This window comes from Ovis canadensis, chromosome 2 (assembly GCF_042477335.2).
Source record: "Ovis canadensis isolate MfBH-ARS-UI-01 breed Bighorn chromosome 2, ARS-UI_OviCan_v2, whole genome shotgun sequence".
In the NCBI taxonomy this organism is placed as follows: Eukaryota; Metazoa; Chordata; class Mammalia; order Artiodactyla; family Bovidae; genus Ovis; species Ovis canadensis.
The window spans coordinates 125,696,268-125,714,569 of NC_091246.1; the positions used below are offsets into that span (position 1 = coordinate 125,696,268).

The window sequence follows — 18,302 nt, forward strand, 5'->3', positions numbered from 1 at the left end:
TTTTTAATGCAATTTTATTTTGTATAACCTTGCATGACCACAACACAATCAAGATATTCAAATATCCAATTATCATAAAAGACCCCCTTATGTCATCTCTTTACAGTTATATCATTCTCCCTCTCCCTTATTCCTAACTTCTGGCAACCGTAAAACTGTTCCATATCTCAAATCTTTCATGAATGGAATCATGCAGTATGGATCCTTTCAAGACTGACTTTTATGACTCAGCATGAAGGAATGATGCTAAAGCTGAAACTCCAGTACTTTGGCCACCTCATGCGAAGAGCTGACTCATTGGAAAAGACTCTGATGCTGGGAGGGATTGGGGGCAGGAGGAGAAGGGGACAACAGAGGATGAGATGGCTGGATGGAGTCACTGACTCGATGGACGTGAATCTGAGTGAACTCCAGGAATTGGTGATGGACAGGGAGGCCTGGCATGCTGTGATTCATGGGATCGCAAAGAGTCGGACACAACTGAGCGACTGAACTGAACTGAATGATGTCCCTGGGGTCTGTACGCATTGTTGCATGTATCAACGGTTCACTCCTTTTTATTGCTAAGTAGTATTATCTTGGATTTTAGTGAATTACTATGACTTTAGCTTGTAATATTTATCATACTTTTGAGATTTTTCCATTCTCAGGTCATTGTTGAACTGTTAGTGATAGAAATCAGAAATTTTAATTATCATGTCATTTAGTTCTTTTTTAATGCCCTGAAGGTGGCAAAGTATGATCTAACTTATCATGAAGAGTTTTTGGAAAAAATAAGTTGAGGTGAAGGGCTGTTCCATACTACATAAATTTTGCTTCTCCCCTGTTTGAGTACTCACCCTTGGACCATCTTTCCCTGGAGCACCATCGACACCTGAAGTGCCAGGCTCACCCTGTCAAATAAAAAACAATGGCATCAGATTAGAGGTATCTCCAGTAAAAATATGACAAAAAGAGGAACACCCTCGAGATTCACTGCAATGTATCGTAGGTGTTCCGATTAAACAGTTTCTCTAGAAATGGATTACTTGTCTGTCATATTACATAATTAATAGAAAATAGGTTGATACCTTGTCACCCTTTGGACCAGGGCCTCCAGGACCCCCTCTTTCTCCAGGCATTCCTTGCAGACCAGGTGTACCAGCAGAACCAGGTGGCCCAGGGGGACCAGCAGCACCCTGAAATTAAAGGAGAAGTCATAACTCACAAGAAAGATGCAGAATGCATTTTGTAAAATCTAAGTGAATTGAATTGGATGGGGGAGTTACCTTTCCTCCTTCGGGACCAGGGGGACCAGCTCCACCTCTAGGTCCAGGGGGCCCTCCTGCTCCAGGAGGTCCACGTTCACCGGGAGCACCAGAATCACCCTGTTGGAGGAAAACAGAAAATCCCTGTTAGGAAACTCAGGCTTAAAACCAAACAAAAACACCCTACATTGTATTATTTTGATACAGACCACAATGCTCTTGATTTTTTGAATAATCTGGAAATTTTAATAATTCTAAACTGCATTTGATCAATTGAGTGAAAAATGGAAACTTAAAATGAGTTACTCTAAGCAAAGGAATTTTTATACCTGGTCTGATGAGCTAGCTTTGACACTTATTATTATTTTATCATGAGGGGAAAATTTCAAAGTTGTTCTTATCAAAACCATTTTCCTATAGAGAAGCAATGCACTAGAAAGGTTATCTTTTGAAATGTCAGGCCCATAGGTGACTCTACTTTGTTTATTGATGTCAGAAAATTTAATTTCCTAGATGACGCAAATTTAATGTATTGGAAATGTCTTGGATTACCCTAAATGTTTTCATCAAACATTTTCAATGTTGTGTTTCTAAAAAAGGAATATTTTGGTTTGATATACTAAAAATGCTGAAGAAATGAGAAAGTAAGTTGAAATATTTACCTTGCCTCCTGGAATTCCAGGTGCACCAGCCTCACCCTTTGGACCCTAGGACAGTGTTGACATTGCATGATTAGGCTTCTATCAGAATATTTGTTATATAAATAAATAAGCAAAATACACACTTGACTCGTTCAGTTTATCCAGTCATGAGATATATTCTCTTTTTTAAGGTCCTTTTATGATAAAATTCAAACTTTTCATGGAATAGTTAGGATTCAATAATTGTTCTTTGTCTTGTTAAAGAACTAACAAATAATATTTGTTATTTCAAAACTAAATGCTGAAACTCAGATACTGTGGCATGAAAATGTGAAAGCTAATCATTTATAAATGGTTACTGTTTATTCTTTTGGCTTCTGAGTTTTGAAAACGTGACATGCAACTTACAGGTTCACCAGGTTTTCCATTTTCTCCTGGAGGACCACTTGTTCCAGGCAAGCCCTATAAAGAATCATATTTGTATTGTATAATCACTTCAAACGTTGATTATAGGAAAGCTTCTCTTAAGAAAGTATGTTTCTGCAGAGTATTCAAAAAATGGTTCTAGCAGTCTTTTTAGGTGTAGAAAATTTGTAGCCCTCAAAATCCTGTGACAGAGAGGTGATATTCATATCTTAGAAACTTATGTTCATCTCCCTCTATTCTTCCTCTTGTTGTATATAAAAATAAATTATGATTAGGTGAATTTAGCTATATACATTTAAATTACAATAAAAATAAATATAAGCATATTGAATCATGTGAACTTCAAAGTAGAAGTCAGATGCACACATTTTAAGCTTAAGATGAATTATCTTTCAGTGTCACAAAAATATTGAAGTGTTGATTAACTTAACAAATATAGCTATCAAACGAAACTACTGATAAAAATAGGGGCCCAATGACATTTAATTAACAAATTCTTACTTGTAGTCCTTGTGGACCAGGGGGTCCTGTGTCTCCTTTGTCACCAGAAGGCCCCTATGTAAAAACATACAACGAGATGCTTCACTATAAAATATCCTTTCATATTTATCCACATATTTTTCTTCTCATCAGGCCAATTGCTTAATTTAAAAATTAATGGTATGAAGGAAGGCAGAGTCTGGCTTGCGGAAGCAACGTAAGGAAGATATATACGGCACAAACTTTACTCAATGTGAGTATTTAGCTAGCTGATTAAATAAATACTCTTCATAATTGCTTTGGTGAACTGTAACAATACAGTGTCAGAGGCTGTATGATTCCCAAAGTCTTCCCTCAGGCCCACTCCCATCCCCTTTCGATTCCAATTCACACGAGGAAACTTACAGTAGGTCCTGGAGGACCCTGAGGTCCGGTCTCACCATTCTTTCCAGCAGGACCCTAAAAGAAAGCAGTTATGGAAGCAGAGATAAAGAAAACAGAAGTCGTGGGGTTGGAGAGAAATGTCTCTAATACAACAGGTGTCCTCAATCTCCAGGATCTAATGCCTGATGACCTGAGGTGGAGCTTATGTAATAATAATAGAAATAGAGTGCATAATAAATTCAGTGTGTTTGAATCATCCCCAAACCATCCCCTCTCCCTCGGTCTTTGGAAAAAATTGTCTTCCATGAAACTGGTCCCTGGGGCCAAAAAGGTTGGGGAGTACTGTCAGAGGACTGGAAATGAGTGGATAAAAGCTACATACCTGAGGGCCAGGACCTCCAGGGCCACCTCGTTCTCCATTTTTTCCAGGAGCACCCTAAAGAAGTAACCAGTATTTACTAAATCTCAAAAGGAAATTATTCATTATCGTGTTCTCTCGTGTTTTTGATCTGCCCCCTACTCACACATGTATATATCCCGAACTGAAAACTCCTTTCTAGACTAGGCTTCCATAAGTGTTCTGCTCTTTGCCCAGAACTCCAAAAAAAAAAAAACAAAAAACGTTAGCTCCCTTCTCACACGGTAGAGGGAAGCTTCTTTCTCATATACTCTTCTATGCTTTGAAGTGGAAATAAGTTTGGGGCCATCTGTACCCTCATATGGAAAATAAAAGGACTTCCATCAACTATTTATTGAAGGAGGGAGGAACTCACATCATTTCCTTTGGGACCAGGGAAGCCCATGACGCCAGGCTGACCTCGCGGACCAGGAGAACCTGGAGGACCGGGTCGACCAGTCTCTCCTTGGCTTCCCTAGTAAGAAAAAATTATATTAACAGGAATTTCAAAAAATTTGATAAAATATGCAATGTACATACTAAAGCTATACAATATACATGAAGGCTAGTCCAAATGGTGCATTTAACTATTCTCTGGACTTGTAAAATGAGATGTTAAAATGTACTTACAGGAGGCCCTGGTTTCCCATCACTGCCTGGTCCTCCGGGGCTACCGGGAATACCCTAAATTGAAAAATTCAGTCAGTCAGCTGATTTAAAAATGATAATTAAAAAAAAAAACTAAAAAAATCTATCTATAAAATTTTGAGATTTCCACTGACATATGTAGCCTCATATTTACACACATTTTTCTGTCTTTAAATAACTTACTGAAGCATTCTATTTTATGCTCTTCAATCTATACCAGCTTAAATTTTCATAAAATAATTTTGTTTCATCTAAGCCTACAAAACATAGTGTCTGACTTAAGTTATTTTTGAACGCTCTTCATTTGCTTTTCCTCTTACTAAATGACAGTGTGGATCAAACAAGTGTTTCTCTTTACCCTCAATCCTGGACCTCCAGGGAGGCCATCTCGTCCAGGCTCTCCAGCAACTCCTCTGGGCCCTGCGGGGCCTGGGCCACCACGCTCCCCAGGAGGACCCTATGTAGTGAAATAAACCAACATGTATGTAAAAGAGCCTTTGTTGACCTGGACATTGATGGTACTGGGGTTGCAGCTAGAGAACTTCTTTTGGCCCCTTCAAGAGAGATGGGACATTGCCGACATGCTCAGTATAAAGCACATTATCTATTAGCTTGGATAATATTTTAAGGTAACTTTGATGAACATCACATGCTGAGGGAACTGATATTTAGTGGGCTTAGCAATATATTTTGGTGCATATAAAATCAAATATCTTTGATGTTATGAAATCCAATTTATGTGGCACTTCAGAGTTTTCAAAGAACTTTCAGGCACTTTAATTTATTCTTGTAATGATATTGAGATAAATAATTCCTAGTTGAAAGATAAGTTAAAGAGTTCTCACAGAGGTTGAGTAACCTTAGTTACAAAGCTAAGAGAATGGCTGAACAGGAGCTGGAATCATTGTTTTACATTGTGAATTATCATTATTTTTAGTTCCAATATATTTCTTTCAGATATTTAGGTTTTAATTAATGGGAAACTGTTTAGAAGAATATATCTCTATATAGCACAAGCATTTATGAAAATTGAAACAAATATTCTATACCTTTTCTCCTGGAAGGCCATTTGCTCCAGCAGGTCCTCGGAATCCAGGCACACCCTGGACATAGTGAAAGGCAAATATTCAAGTCCAAAACGTGAAAACCTTTTCATAATTCTCATAGTATGGGATGCTTCAAAATAATCTTTGGAATTGAGTACTACTCAGATTAATAACAAACACAGTGGCCTCACCGTGGAGGTGAAGTTCTATGATTGTTTTTGTTTTCCATGCCCATGGGAGACATACCCTTTCTCCTGCAGCTCCAGGAAGTCCGTTTGCACCAGGTTCTCCAGGAGAACCATCTTTGCCATCTTCACCCTTAGGTCCTGCAATACCTGGAGAACCAGCTTCTCCCTGTGAAATGGCAGAAATAATGACTGAACTTTAACTGCCTTTTTTTTTTTTTACCTGCTTAGTTCTTAACTATGTTCTATATTTCTAAGAAATAACTGAATCTGTTGAGGCAATACTTACCCGTTCCCCACGTGGTCCTGGATCTCCTTTGGCTCCATTCTTACCGGGTTCACCCTAAATGGAACATAATTGTGGCTTAATAAACAGGGAGAATAGACTAACAAAATTATCATCAGTCACAGCTGATTCAATTACAAAAACAATGAAATCAATATAAATTCAATGGAACAAGAACAAAGAGCCTGTTATTTTTATTGTGAGAAAGAAGCTGCAGCTCTCAGACAATGAAGGGAAACAAACAACTTACTGCAGCACCTCGTTGCCCAGGAGCACCATTGGTGCCAGGTGGCCCTGGAGGACCACGAGCTCCTAACAGCCCAGGAGCTCCAGGAATGCCAGCAGGACCCTAGAAACAATCCAAGGACATTAACATGAGCCAGACTTGAACTTTCTTTTCTAAATAACCGACTTAAATGTCTTATCATGCTAAATACAAAGGAAGCCAGTAATGTGTGTTGGACTGAGATGAGGGTGAGTTGTGGGGACATCTTACCATTTCACCTTTGCCACCAGGACTACCATTACTCCCAGGAGGCCCCTAGAGGGGGAAAAGAGCATATTCATAATAATGCCAACAGTGCACCTACATTGAAGTTGCTTACATGAACTGTAAAATAAATTTATTGATGGGTGTTGTGCTTTATTGGGGTAGGAAATGAAGACCCACTCCAGTATTCTTGCCTGGAGAATCCCATGGACATAGGCGCCTGGTGGGCTACAGTCCATGGGGTCACAAAGAGTTGGACATGACTGAAGAGACTTAGCATGCACACATGTTGTGCTTTATAGAGATTAGCTGATTCTTCCAACCACAGGACAACACATAAAAAGTAGCAAAAACTGATCATTATCTGAATAAATTAAAGATAATATGCACTTGGACTAAATTATTAAGTAAGTACATAAAGAGAAGAGGGTTTTTTTGGTCTTGTTTTCTTCTCTGAGTTTTTCTGATTGGTGATTAGTTTGGGGCATAGTCTTCAAGGTATCAGATAGCTATTCATCCTCTGCTTCATTTGGTGTCATATAACCACAACATTCATAGATTCTAGAAAAGCACAGACCTCAAAAGTTAATTTCAGTACAATCAAATCAATATTTATCTTATAGAGGCATTGCAGAACACTAAGCATTTTTTTTCCAAAAAAGTAACTTTAATTGACAGCAACATTAAAATATATGCTTTTCAAGTGTTAATACTCTTCCTTTCAGTAGTTTTTGGTACTTACAGGGGGACCTGGAGCACCAGCATGTCCCTGAGGTCCAGGTTCTCCTCTTTGTCCAGGGGCACCGCTTGAACCAGGAGATCCTGCAGGTCCAACTTCACCCTAGGAGATAAAACCCCTAGTAGTCAGTCTCCCTTTCCACTTCTAATCTCTTATTATTGTTATTAAAGTCACTCAGTCGTGTCCGACTCTCTGCGACCCCATGGACTGTAGCCTACAAGGCTCCTCTGTCCATTGGATTTTCCAGGCAGGAGTACTGGAGTGGGTTGCCATTTCCTCTAATCTCTTAGCTAGTTTATTATTCAGTCCTGCTTAAATCCATCTTCCAAAGGCTGGAGTAGTATGAAAATTAAAGTGAAGTGTCATTAATCATAGGGGCAGAAAAAAATCATAACTGTGTATGTAACTGTGTTATCTCTGTTCACAGAAAGAGATTGGGAGAAAAGAAAAGACATCAGAAGAGATCAGAATACTGAAAGTCAGGGATAACATCCCCTTTGGAGTCAAGGACAGGGCTTCAAACATCCATATAAATCAAAGAAATCCACTTGCCTATTAAAAAATCATTTCCAAGAACCACTCCAATGATTTTCTGAAGTCTTCAAGATATATTTTGCATTCTTCTATGGAAATACATGCTTACCTTAGCACCAGGGGAACCAGGGAATCCTGCAGTTCCAGGGGGACCAGGGGGGCCCTAAAAAATGAAAACAACATTTCAAGATCTCTTAAGTAAAGGAAAACTCATACCACTGGTAAATAATGAATGGGTACATACACTATACAGAGGAAAATTGTACAGATAAACACAGTATTACCATCAGAGATGACCATTATGTGGAGAAATAATATGGCAGAATAAAATGAAAATTTGGATCCCCCTTTCCCTACCATTTATGCCATGAATTCTGTGACTTTGTATAGGTTGCTTAGCATTGAAATATCATTTGTAAAATAGAGATAGCATCACTATCTATCTTTGCAAAACTCTTAATTGTCCCACATCCAATATTAGCCCTTAACTAACGTTGTTAAGCACCATACAGATATTAGCAACTGGCCAAGTATAATAAGGAGTATCAGTATTCTGTTTATGGAGTTTTTAGATTAATTGTTTCCAGATTTTGTTTATGGGATTAGTGTCAGTTTGAATCAGATATTTATGAAAAATGTTGAGTTTTAGGTTTACAGTCCGAATTATTCCAATATCCAATCCCATAATCTCTCGTTACACTAAGCACATCAGGGTTTGACAAAAAGTTGCTTACCGGTTGTCCATCACTTCCTCGAGCTCCATCGTTACCACGAGCCCCCTAAAAAGAGAATTTGATCTCAAACATCTTCCTCTTTCTGAAAGACTGCTCACAAGTGAAGTGATATTTTAACTAAAAGTCTGATGCAACTGAGTCGACTTTTCTTCTAGCATATGAAAATCTGCTTAATGATATACTTTTAAAGGCAAGTTATTAAAAATTCCGATATGTACAGCAGTGATCTGATGTAGAAAAATTGGATTCTGTGTTTTAAGAACTGAATGCAAGTTAATACATTTAAAAAATCCTTACCAGATAATAACTATAAAACACTTATTTGTTTGCTTCTAATTATTGTTCATTATGGAAGTGACTTTAAATGCAACTTTATAAAAAAACTTTTTGCAGATTGTCACAGCCTGAAGACTGACCGAGATGCTTATCTGTGACTCGGACTGCAATTGTGTAATGTCAGTAGGAATACTCACTGCGGCTCCAGGAAGTCCTGGCCGTCCTCTCTCACCAGGAGCTCCTCTTGGACCCTAGAGGATAAAGCGAGAAGTGTGGTCTTACTTTCAACAAGACATGTGTAAGAATGGCTGGGGAAGCAGGGAAGCAAGTTCTGCATTAGACGGAAGTTAATAGCAAAGTCGAAAATTGCATGATAAGAAACATAATTACCATGGGTCCAGGAGCTCCATTTTCACCTGGAATGCCATTTTCCCCCTAGAAACATGTAAAATATGTCACCATTTTGTACAACAGGAAAAAATTTATAATTTTTTCAACACAGTATGTTATAAAAAAACATATGGAACTGAAGAAAAAGATTGCATTAAGCAATATCAAATTTTGTAGCAATCTTATATACTATAAATCTCAATTTTTGCATTTTAAAAACTTGAAGACTAAACAGAAGAAGTCAACGTGTTACTTGGGGATACTTAGTCATTTCTAATCTAGACCGTTTAAGTTATCAGCTTTTATGGAAGCTTTAACAGAACATCTCAGTTATATTTTCCTATTATTTAGCTCCTAAAATGCAAAACTCAGGTAGGTTTTGGAAAAATCCAAACCCTAAAATATAAACATTAAATATAGCTATAACATTTAAATAAATTTATTTATCAGAATGTGCGTTTGTTGTGATTTACCTTTAATCCAGGAGCACCAGTTTCTCCTTTCTCTCCATTTCGTCCATCAAAGCCCTATGAAATAAACAAAAGTAGTAAAAATATTAAGACCTGTTAACAATTCAGAATAGTTAAAAACTTTACATTAAATTTTTATAGCTAGCTTTAGCACATAGCATTCTTTTCAACACTGACATAAATGTTTTAAAACTCTGTTAAGTGCACTAAATAACTGAGACATTGATTTTACAGTAAAAAAAAAAATGTGATCTAATTAAAAAGTACAATTTAGTTCAGTTAGGAAGTTGCCTTCACTGTAGAGTAGCAAATATCTGTGTCATAAATTTTATATCTATGAAGTTGATAGAATTTCCATCTAGTTGTTTGACTCTACCTAATATTTTCTGTAGAATAAAGTCATTTGATTTGATCTGTAAATCATATCGACTAAGTCAAGAATAGTTATCAATAGTTCATTTTCATCTTTTCTGACAGTGGCGATGAGACACTTATTCTTTTACAAATATTTTCCATGTACTTAAGTTCAGCTTTATTGCTTTATGTAAAATAAGTAGTTGATTTGGTCAACAAAGTCGATAGATTTAGAAGATGAAAAAACAAAGAACTAGTTGGAATCAGTCATTTTTGGCACACACTCAATTGCCCAATAAAGTTGGCTAAGTAAATAAACATAGCCAAATGGAACAACTTAAGAGTTAATTTAGAAACTGTACTTACTCTATGTCCTTTCATACCAGGAAATCCAGGCATACCAGCTGGGCCTTTCATACCCTAAAAAAAAAGGAAGAAAAAAGATATTAATGAATTTTCAAATAGACTCACAATCCAGTAGTAAAATGCCTTCTATTTTAAAGTAAAATTTAATCATACAATTTCAACTGAAGACCATTGTGATTACTCCAACTAACTCATTCTATACTGAAGACTTACAGGAGGACCAGGTAATCCTCGCTCTCCAGGTCGTCCGGGTCTTCCTGATTCCCCCTAAATGGAGGAGAAAAGGATATATGGGAGCTTGTGTAAGAGAAACTCACTGCAGCCAGTTAGTGAACTGATTACTTTGTATTTCTCTCACTGAGGATTCATGAACACGGTTAGGCTAAACATATGGTTGTGAGAAAAGCTTCCTCAGCAAAAGGAATGAGGCATGTTTCTCCCACCTTGACATAAACTTATTAAAAATTGAGGTATCACTCCAAGCAAATATTATGACCAACTCTCAATCCAGTGGGAAGAATTTGCCATTGGAAATTAAAAGGAAAAAGAGAATAGAATAATATTAATGTTGTTTTTTAAGTTTTTGAGTTCATAAAGCACTGATACCTGTTTCTTTATTACAAGAGACAAAGAGAAGAAACATCTTTAGTTAAGTGATATATTCATTGGATGAGGGGTTTTGTTAGTTTTGAATTTTAAAAATGGTATATATACCTATACAAATAGAGCATAGATATTCAGAGATTAACATGAGCTTAAATGTTATTAAGATAGTAACAAATTTTGGAGTAAGGTTTTTCTTTGAGATTCTAGAACATTGGATATATTATTTAGAACATTCCAGCTTGAATTGTACTGTATCCCCATGCATTTCTTAAAAACTTACATCTTTTCCAGCAGGGCCAGATGGACCTATAGCACCAGGAGGTCCTGGAGGACCCTGAGAAAAGGAAATAAAAAACAAATATATCTGTAGATTTTTCTGCTACAATCAATTTATTATTATAATTAGGCATATTCCTAGAAAAAAATTCTTTTAGAAAATACTCTCAATGTGTCTCATTATGAAAATGACACCTTGAGTTAATAGGTTACCTATATTAAATCCAATTATTAGTTTATTAAACTTATTTTTAATGAAAATTAAAAGTACCATGTATCTGTGTTTTATATATATTTATATATATAATTATAAATATATTAATACATCATATATATATAACCCAAATACACTTGTACATTTTTTGAGATATTGAACTTTTAAATATATAGGTATTTTGAAATATTAATTTAAACTAACTTCATCTTATTTACACAGCATGTTTTCTTGGTGGACTTTTACAGTATGCTCATTTCAACAAAATTAAGTTTACAAATTATATTTCAAAAGAGTAGACATGCAGGTGAACTGAGTTCCTATAGGAAAATTAATCTATATTTAACAGAAAGAGGATTTGTATTCATACTAGGAAGTGGACTGTTGTGGTGGCTAATTGGCCAAGAAACTCCTAGATTAAAATAGTGTCTCTAAGATATCAAAATGACTGAGTCCAAAAGATCTTTGGAACCAGTTCAACATCATAAAATTACAGTTTATTATTTTAAATAAATTTGATAAATATTTCGTAGGTTATGTTTTAGAATATAAAGGTGGTTTCTATCTAAAACTGTCAATTTATTAAGTATAGCTATAAATGTTACTTACTGCAGGACCAGCTTGCCCAGGTTCACCGGGGGGACCTTGGTATCCTGGAGCACCCTAGTGGATAGAATAATATGTAAATATTTTTACATTAACTTGATTTGCTGGATGGCATCACTGACTTGATGGACGCGAGTCTGAGTGAACTCCGGGAGTTGGTGATGGACAGGGAGGCCTGGCGTGCTGCGATTCATGGGGTCGCAGAGTCAGACATGACTGAGCGACTGAACTGAACTGAACTGATTGACATCTTGAAGATAGTATGAAATTAGAATTTGTGAATGTAGTCAGTGAATTTTATTTCAGTTTGTAAAGATGGAAACCAAAAATTTTCAGGTCAGAATAGCCCATTCATTCCATTTTACACACTTAATTCTATTGAAACTGCATTGTTTCAGACTTGAAGCCATACAACATACAAATTAAGAATATGATTTAATTTTGCCAAGCTTTTAAGTGCTAACAGTTGGTGGAAAGAAACTAAGCATGAAATTCCAACTTTAAAGGAGTGATAGTTTCTTGGTTGCTACTTCTGTACTTAACTGGGATTATGTCTGCTGGAATAGCAAATTTACAGCAAGATCTGTATTAACTTGCTTCATATAATATTCATGAGAAAGAAATCACCACGAATCGCTATACTTACAGGGGCACCAGGATGACCAGATGTGCCAGGGGGTCCGGGTGGGCCAGGAGGACCCTGTAACACAAATTCGAAGGATAAATACAAAGCAAATGCTCCTGAAATACACTTTATCCAGGCATCAGAGATGCCCCTGTTTGGAATGATGCTGACATCTTTAAAAATGAGAACAACATACCTCATTATGCAGTAACTATTCATCGATATAATTTATTTTATTAATGTTAAATGAAAATCTCATCACAAAAACATTTTAAATGAAATTCTCTCAGAGTCAATAAAAATTATAGGCAAATGTTATAAAACATTGACCTGAGTTCTCCAAAAGGGGCATTCCAAATCTGGAAAAATCTACATAAAATGCTATGAGAATCTTGGCAACATTAAGATGATGCTACAACTAGTGAAGAAGACCACTTTTGCCTGGCAGCCCAACTCAATGTGGAAAAATATTAATCTGCATACTATAAACACAAGTTTCTAAAAATAATGATGTAAATCAACCCAATATCACTGAGTTGTGTTGATATGAAGATTTAGATGTATATATAAGACTCACTGTACCTGGGGCAACAATCAATTATAATTATAAATGATTTGTCATTATTCATAAATACAGATTAAATGAAAAATCTTTAGTTTTCTAGCATACTATTTATAAATACTGATAATAAATTTAGAAAATGAGATCTTAAATTTTATGTTGTAATTTAAAAATAAGTATTAGATTTTTTTTTAGCTTTTTTTGTTTGCTTTTTTTAATAAAAATGGTATGTCTGACTGAAAAATAGGATTCATAATGTGAATGTAGCTGAGAAACACGAGATATGACATTTATATAGTTAATGCAATTATCATTCTGGTTTTAAAAGGTACAAAAAATAAAAATAAAACAAAACCCAGGCTCTAAAACTTAAAAATTCTCTTTTTACTTTTTACCTACTAAGCATCTTTCTGTAAATTATCATTTAGATCTAATAGCTGAAGTTTTATACTTTCTGGTGTTAGAAGTTTTAGAAATACGGGGTCCAATGATCTGGGCAGCAATCCTCCATGATCCCTGGCAATCCAGCTCCATGTCTCATTTACACAGACTTATCCGTTTCTGGCAGTTAAATGATTTACCTTCCCTGGCGCTGTTCTTTCTAAGAGCTGTTCTTCAAAAAGGATCATTTACATGAGACACCATGCCTCAAGCACGCATGCCCACGTTTCAGTGCTTTTTTGATATTTTCTATCAAAACTCTAGGTCATTTACATTGAAGAAAACCCTTTGGGTACAATGTGAATTGCTACCACTTACAGTAGATGAACTTAACGACTTGATAAATTCTGGAAACGTTTGTATTTGATTTCAGGATTTGAAGTAAGATGAATTGTGATAATGGATTGTTATCCTGTGGATTGTCGTCTAGATAGGAGCATTTAAATAATGAACAGACATTAAAAGGAGATTCTGAACAACTCAGGTGAAAAAAGAAGAAAAGTGGAAACAAAAAATAACAAAATTTGGTTAAAACTGGGAAATAGAGTGTAAGACCTACGCATGAAGGCAGGTGTGCCCCCTGGTTGTGCAAAGAAGAAAGGAGTGGCCAAACAGGTGTGAAATGAGTCAGTGAAGAAAAAAATGAATTCGAATAGAAGGATCATGGTAAACCTACCGTTTTCTTTCCCAACCTTAACAAAAATAAGCTATTTTGTACAATTCTGCTGTAACACCGTGTAACTAGAAGAACAACCAAGGTTTAACAGAATGGAAGGCTAAATAATTCTCAGAAATGCCGACAAACACTTGTACATACAGCTGGCCCAGGATAGCCTGCGAGTCCTACTCCTCCTGCTACTCCAGACTTGACATCATATGCTTCGTACTGGGGAGAATAGTTCTGTAGCAAAGAGACCAGATAGATAGGATCATGTTGCTATATAGATCATAGTTCTTTTCAAAAGCATTTAGTAGAAATGCATGCAACATCTATTCATTGATAGAAAGTTTTCTGCATGCCGGAGAGTCTATGTATGATTTAATTATCTTTCTCATTCTCTCTGTAATTTTAGATGTTAGATGTCCTACAGAAATACTTGCCTATGCAATGCAAAAATTTTTCAACTAACTGTAAGCAATTTTTTTCTAAATAATTTGTTTTTATATGCTTTTACCAAGCATATCATTTCTAAGTAATATCCACAGCTTTGGAAACATAGGATCATAGATTAAGGCCTTGGGATCAAATAACCTGACTCTCACTTTGAGCAGAAAAAATGAAGATGTCAAATTACTTGTCCAAAAGTTACTGATACAAGTAAGATTTATATCTCCAGTTTTTGGTTAATGCCTAGCAGATTCACCAAAAAATAGACATTCCCATAGAAAACAAGCCCAAGAATAATGGAAAGGTTTATATTTTTGTGGATTGTTTTTGAGATTATTTTATTTCGAATTCTTGGCCTAGCAATGGATTCTGTTTGTTAGTATGATAAGGATAAGTTAGACTCTGTCCTTTGCCTCCTGTTGAATTGATTTTTTTTAATCTTTTTTTCCCCCCAACCCACAGTGATTTGTGTATGTGTTTTCTAATTCTTTCTAATTCCAGGCAGCAGAAACATTGTCTTATTTATTTATTTGTGTACATGCAGAGTTACATGTAGAGTTTACATGCAGAGATAGTGGGTTGCCATGCTTTCCCAGAGGAGTAGGATGTGCTCTGAAGCCTGGGCAAGAGTAATTGCCTAGTCTTTTATAATCCTTTTGACCTGAAGTCATTAAGGAGTGTTCATAACTCCTCAACTGCTTTTTGTACAGACTTTCAGAGGCTTTACCATGAGGATTATAAGGGGAACAAGTTGCAGCGCTTCCTAAATTCTCAGGGTTAATTCTTTGGGCAGTTGACTGCTCATTTGTCAAACATAGTGCGTATATTATATGCCTGCTGAGAAGTTGGGAAATTTTGTAAAGATATAGTAGCAATGGCATTAGAATTATGAAGAAAGTGAATTTATTTATAAAACAGGACAGTGCCTAGCACAAACATAAGCACTAAATAACAATTTGATAAATACATAAAATCAGAGAATAGATATAGGGATGCCACAAAAATGAGATGCAATATAGACTAAAGAAGAGAAAATGAACCAGATAGTTTTAAATGGGGGATCTTTCAGTCCCAGAATGTATTACCTGGCCACCAGTAGGACATGATTCACAGATTCCAGGAGGGCCGGGAGAACCTGGGGAACCTGGTGATCCTGGAGGACCAGGATCACCATTTCGCCCAGGAATACCAGGAGGACCCTAAAAAAATAGAGGTAAAAATAGAGAAAACACTGAAAAGTCTTAGTGACTTAGAATCATTATCAAATTGTAGCTTCTGTGCTTTATAAGAAATCAATATATATGATAGGTTTTCTTGGGAATCTATGCATTTTTAAGCAAATGATGTAAATCATCTCAGTGTAATTTATTCCTTTGTATATTGACCTCTATTTTATTTTTCAAGTTGATAAGAGAAGTGAAGACATTAGACAAAGTTTGGGAGATCAAATGCTTACATGCACAGTTACGGATTCTCAGTTTGAGCTATCATGTGTTACTATTTAAATATGTGGTGCTAAAGGAAATGTATAAATGATAAAAGTTCAAATATGGAAAGGTTATTAGAAGGAAGAAAAAAAAATAACTCATCAAGGAACTAATTTCCTTTCACTGTTTACTTACTGGATCTCCCTTGGGGCCTTGAGGTCCTTGACCATTAGGAGGGCGAGTGGGCTAATAAATGGAAAAGATATAGATTAAACACAGAGAAAACTTTTCCATGAAATATGTCCCAATTTCTTACCCTAAATCATATCTAACCCCTGGTTTTAAATAGGAAGGTTCACCTTTTACTGGTAATGCCCATTTGACTCTTTGACAGATATTACCTTGATTTCCTTTCTGGCTCCCATGACATAGGAACTACTCATATGTCTAAATAAGAATCATGAATATGTACAGATTTTCTTTAAACTTACAGCTGTTGGAGGCTGTGGGCAAACTGCACAACATTCTCCAAACGGGATTTCAGGGTTGGGGCAGTCTAATTCTTGGTCGTCACATATTATGTCATCACAGAGAACGGATCCTGAGTCGCAGACGCATATTTGGCACGGTTCTGGTTTCCATACATCTCTATCTGCATAGGCCTGACCGAGATGGGAGCATCCTCCGTCAACAGCTGGAAAATGAGAGAGATGGTGTGATATTTCACATTAAAAAAAAAAATCCAAAAATTAAACTATCAAGAATATTATGTTCTCCTTACATAATTTGCTAAGTAGTCTTAATTAATTATATAGTAATAATTAAAATACCAAATCTGTTTATTAACATCAAAGTACAACACCAAGATAAAAGTGCCTTAGGGCCAGTAGATATTTTAATTTTGCTTGTAGTAAGAATTTAACACCAGTGGAAATCCCATGCTCACTTAAGCATTTATTTATTAATCGTGCAATTGAAAAGAAGTTTTTCTAATTGCTATTCTTTGCCTTAGCTAGAGATGGAAGTACTAAATTATAAAGATGGTTCTGTCACTAACTCTGAAGACTTTCTGTATTTTATTAACCTAGTTGAGAAATTCAGGGGAAAACTGAGCTACTCTTGGCAACATAAAACTCTTCCAGATTCCTGGGAAAACCTTAGGAAGTCTCATTGTATGTATTGACCATCACTACTAGCTCTGTTGGGCATTAATAGGTCAATATGATATGCTACAATATATTGCATATCCCATATGGATGTAAAGTGGTCTCCAAATCACTAAATTTTTTTAAACAAATATTGGCAAGGAATATGATAAAATAATAGGAAAAATATGAATCATGACCATGTGTATTTGTGGCTTAAAATGGTCAAAAATTCACTTTGACCAAAATTTTAGACTTGTTTCCTAATTATATGTAGGGTACTGAAATTTCAGTAGCTATTAACAATGAATTGGTTTAAGGGTTGCCAAACTAAAAACTGGTCTCAATTTTTAAAGCAGTGGCTCTGAATTGTGGTTGAATACAACTTTAGCTCTTGAGGGCTACTATGATAACTTGCCAGTAACTGAGTAAATAAATCAGAAGTTACTAAATATCTGCAAAAATTTTTGCAAACGAATCATATACTTGTTCAGTATTTGTGTTTTTGTGAAACAGTGAAATTTTATTTTCTCAGAGCCATAATCTTTAAAATGCCTGCTGAAAGAGGCCTGCTTGGGAGAAGGCAAGTAGTTTGAGTACACTTTTTGGTGACTTATGGCCTAAAAGCCTTTGGGAGTATCCTAGATTTTTCTTTCTGGATGCTACATACAGACATGAAACAAACCTTTCCAAGTTCCCATTTTTGTATCCTCTCCATACCTGAATTAATTTTAAATATAGGGTTGGACAAAACATTCGTTTGGGTTTTTCCCATGAGATGTTATGGAAAAACCTGAATGAACTTTTTGACCAACCCAATATTTTGGGTTTAGAGGTTTAACTGACTCAGTAAAAATTTAGAAAAAAAAGTAGAATTTTAGAAACTATGGACTGTACAGGATCCCTCCATTCCTCATTTCCATCTGTGTGTGTACATACAACTGTAATGATCTTGTGCTACACCTTTGATGGATTCAAGAGGCTTAAAAGTCCATTCTTACATGTTATAATTACCCTATGTGGTTTACAGCTAATAAAAGAAAGCATGATTTTTTTTCATTGTAATTTTAAGTAGGCAAGAAGGAATCTGTTTATTTTAAAAAGTTATTTTAGTTTCTCCTCCATGTTTGAAACAGATGAGAACACTGGAAAGAAATATTGTCTCAGCTTTAAAGGAGCATTCCTTTACACTTTGTGAG

The 18,302-nt window shown here is 35.8% G+C and overlaps 1 protein-coding gene across 1 annotated transcript in view; it reads right to left on the reverse strand.

Moving 5' to 3' along the window:
• Nucleotides 1-18,302, reverse strand: part of COL3A1 (collagen type III alpha 1 chain) — a 40,299-nt gene that overhangs the window by 12,830 nt on the left and 9,167 nt on the right. Inside the window, exons 2-32 of the mRNA XM_069574256.1 lie at nt 16,450-16,652; nt 16,154-16,204; nt 15,617-15,730; nt 14,241-14,324; nt 12,442-12,495; nt 11,799-11,852; nt 10,980-11,033; nt 10,307-10,360; nt 10,094-10,147; nt 9,377-9,430; nt 8,904-8,948; nt 8,711-8,764; nt 8,238-8,282; nt 7,613-7,666; nt 6,973-7,071; nt 6,237-6,281; nt 5,991-6,089; nt 5,744-5,797; nt 5,516-5,623; nt 5,273-5,326; nt 4,582-4,680; nt 4,206-4,259; nt 3,952-4,050; nt 3,561-3,614; nt 3,200-3,253; nt 2,816-2,869; nt 2,297-2,350; nt 1,910-1,954; nt 1,269-1,367; nt 1,071-1,178; nt 840-893 (exon numbers count right to left, since the gene is read on the reverse strand). Coding sequence (XP_069430357.1) covers nt 840-893; nt 1,071-1,178; nt 1,269-1,367; nt 1,910-1,954; nt 2,297-2,350; nt 2,816-2,869; nt 3,200-3,253; nt 3,561-3,614; nt 3,952-4,050; nt 4,206-4,259; nt 4,582-4,680; nt 5,273-5,326; nt 5,516-5,623; nt 5,744-5,797; nt 5,991-6,089; nt 6,237-6,281; nt 6,973-7,071; nt 7,613-7,666; nt 8,238-8,282; nt 8,711-8,764; nt 8,904-8,948; nt 9,377-9,430; nt 10,094-10,147; nt 10,307-10,360; nt 10,980-11,033; nt 11,799-11,852; nt 12,442-12,495; nt 14,241-14,324; nt 15,617-15,730; nt 16,154-16,204; nt 16,450-16,652 — 2,207 coding nt within the window. The remainder of the gene's footprint in view (nt 1-839; nt 894-1,070; nt 1,179-1,268; nt 1,368-1,909; nt 1,955-2,296; nt 2,351-2,815; nt 2,870-3,199; nt 3,254-3,560; nt 3,615-3,951; nt 4,051-4,205; nt 4,260-4,581; nt 4,681-5,272; nt 5,327-5,515; nt 5,624-5,743; nt 5,798-5,990; nt 6,090-6,236; nt 6,282-6,972; nt 7,072-7,612; nt 7,667-8,237; nt 8,283-8,710; nt 8,765-8,903; nt 8,949-9,376; nt 9,431-10,093; nt 10,148-10,306; nt 10,361-10,979; nt 11,034-11,798; nt 11,853-12,441; nt 12,496-14,240; nt 14,325-15,616; nt 15,731-16,153; nt 16,205-16,449; nt 16,653-18,302) is intronic.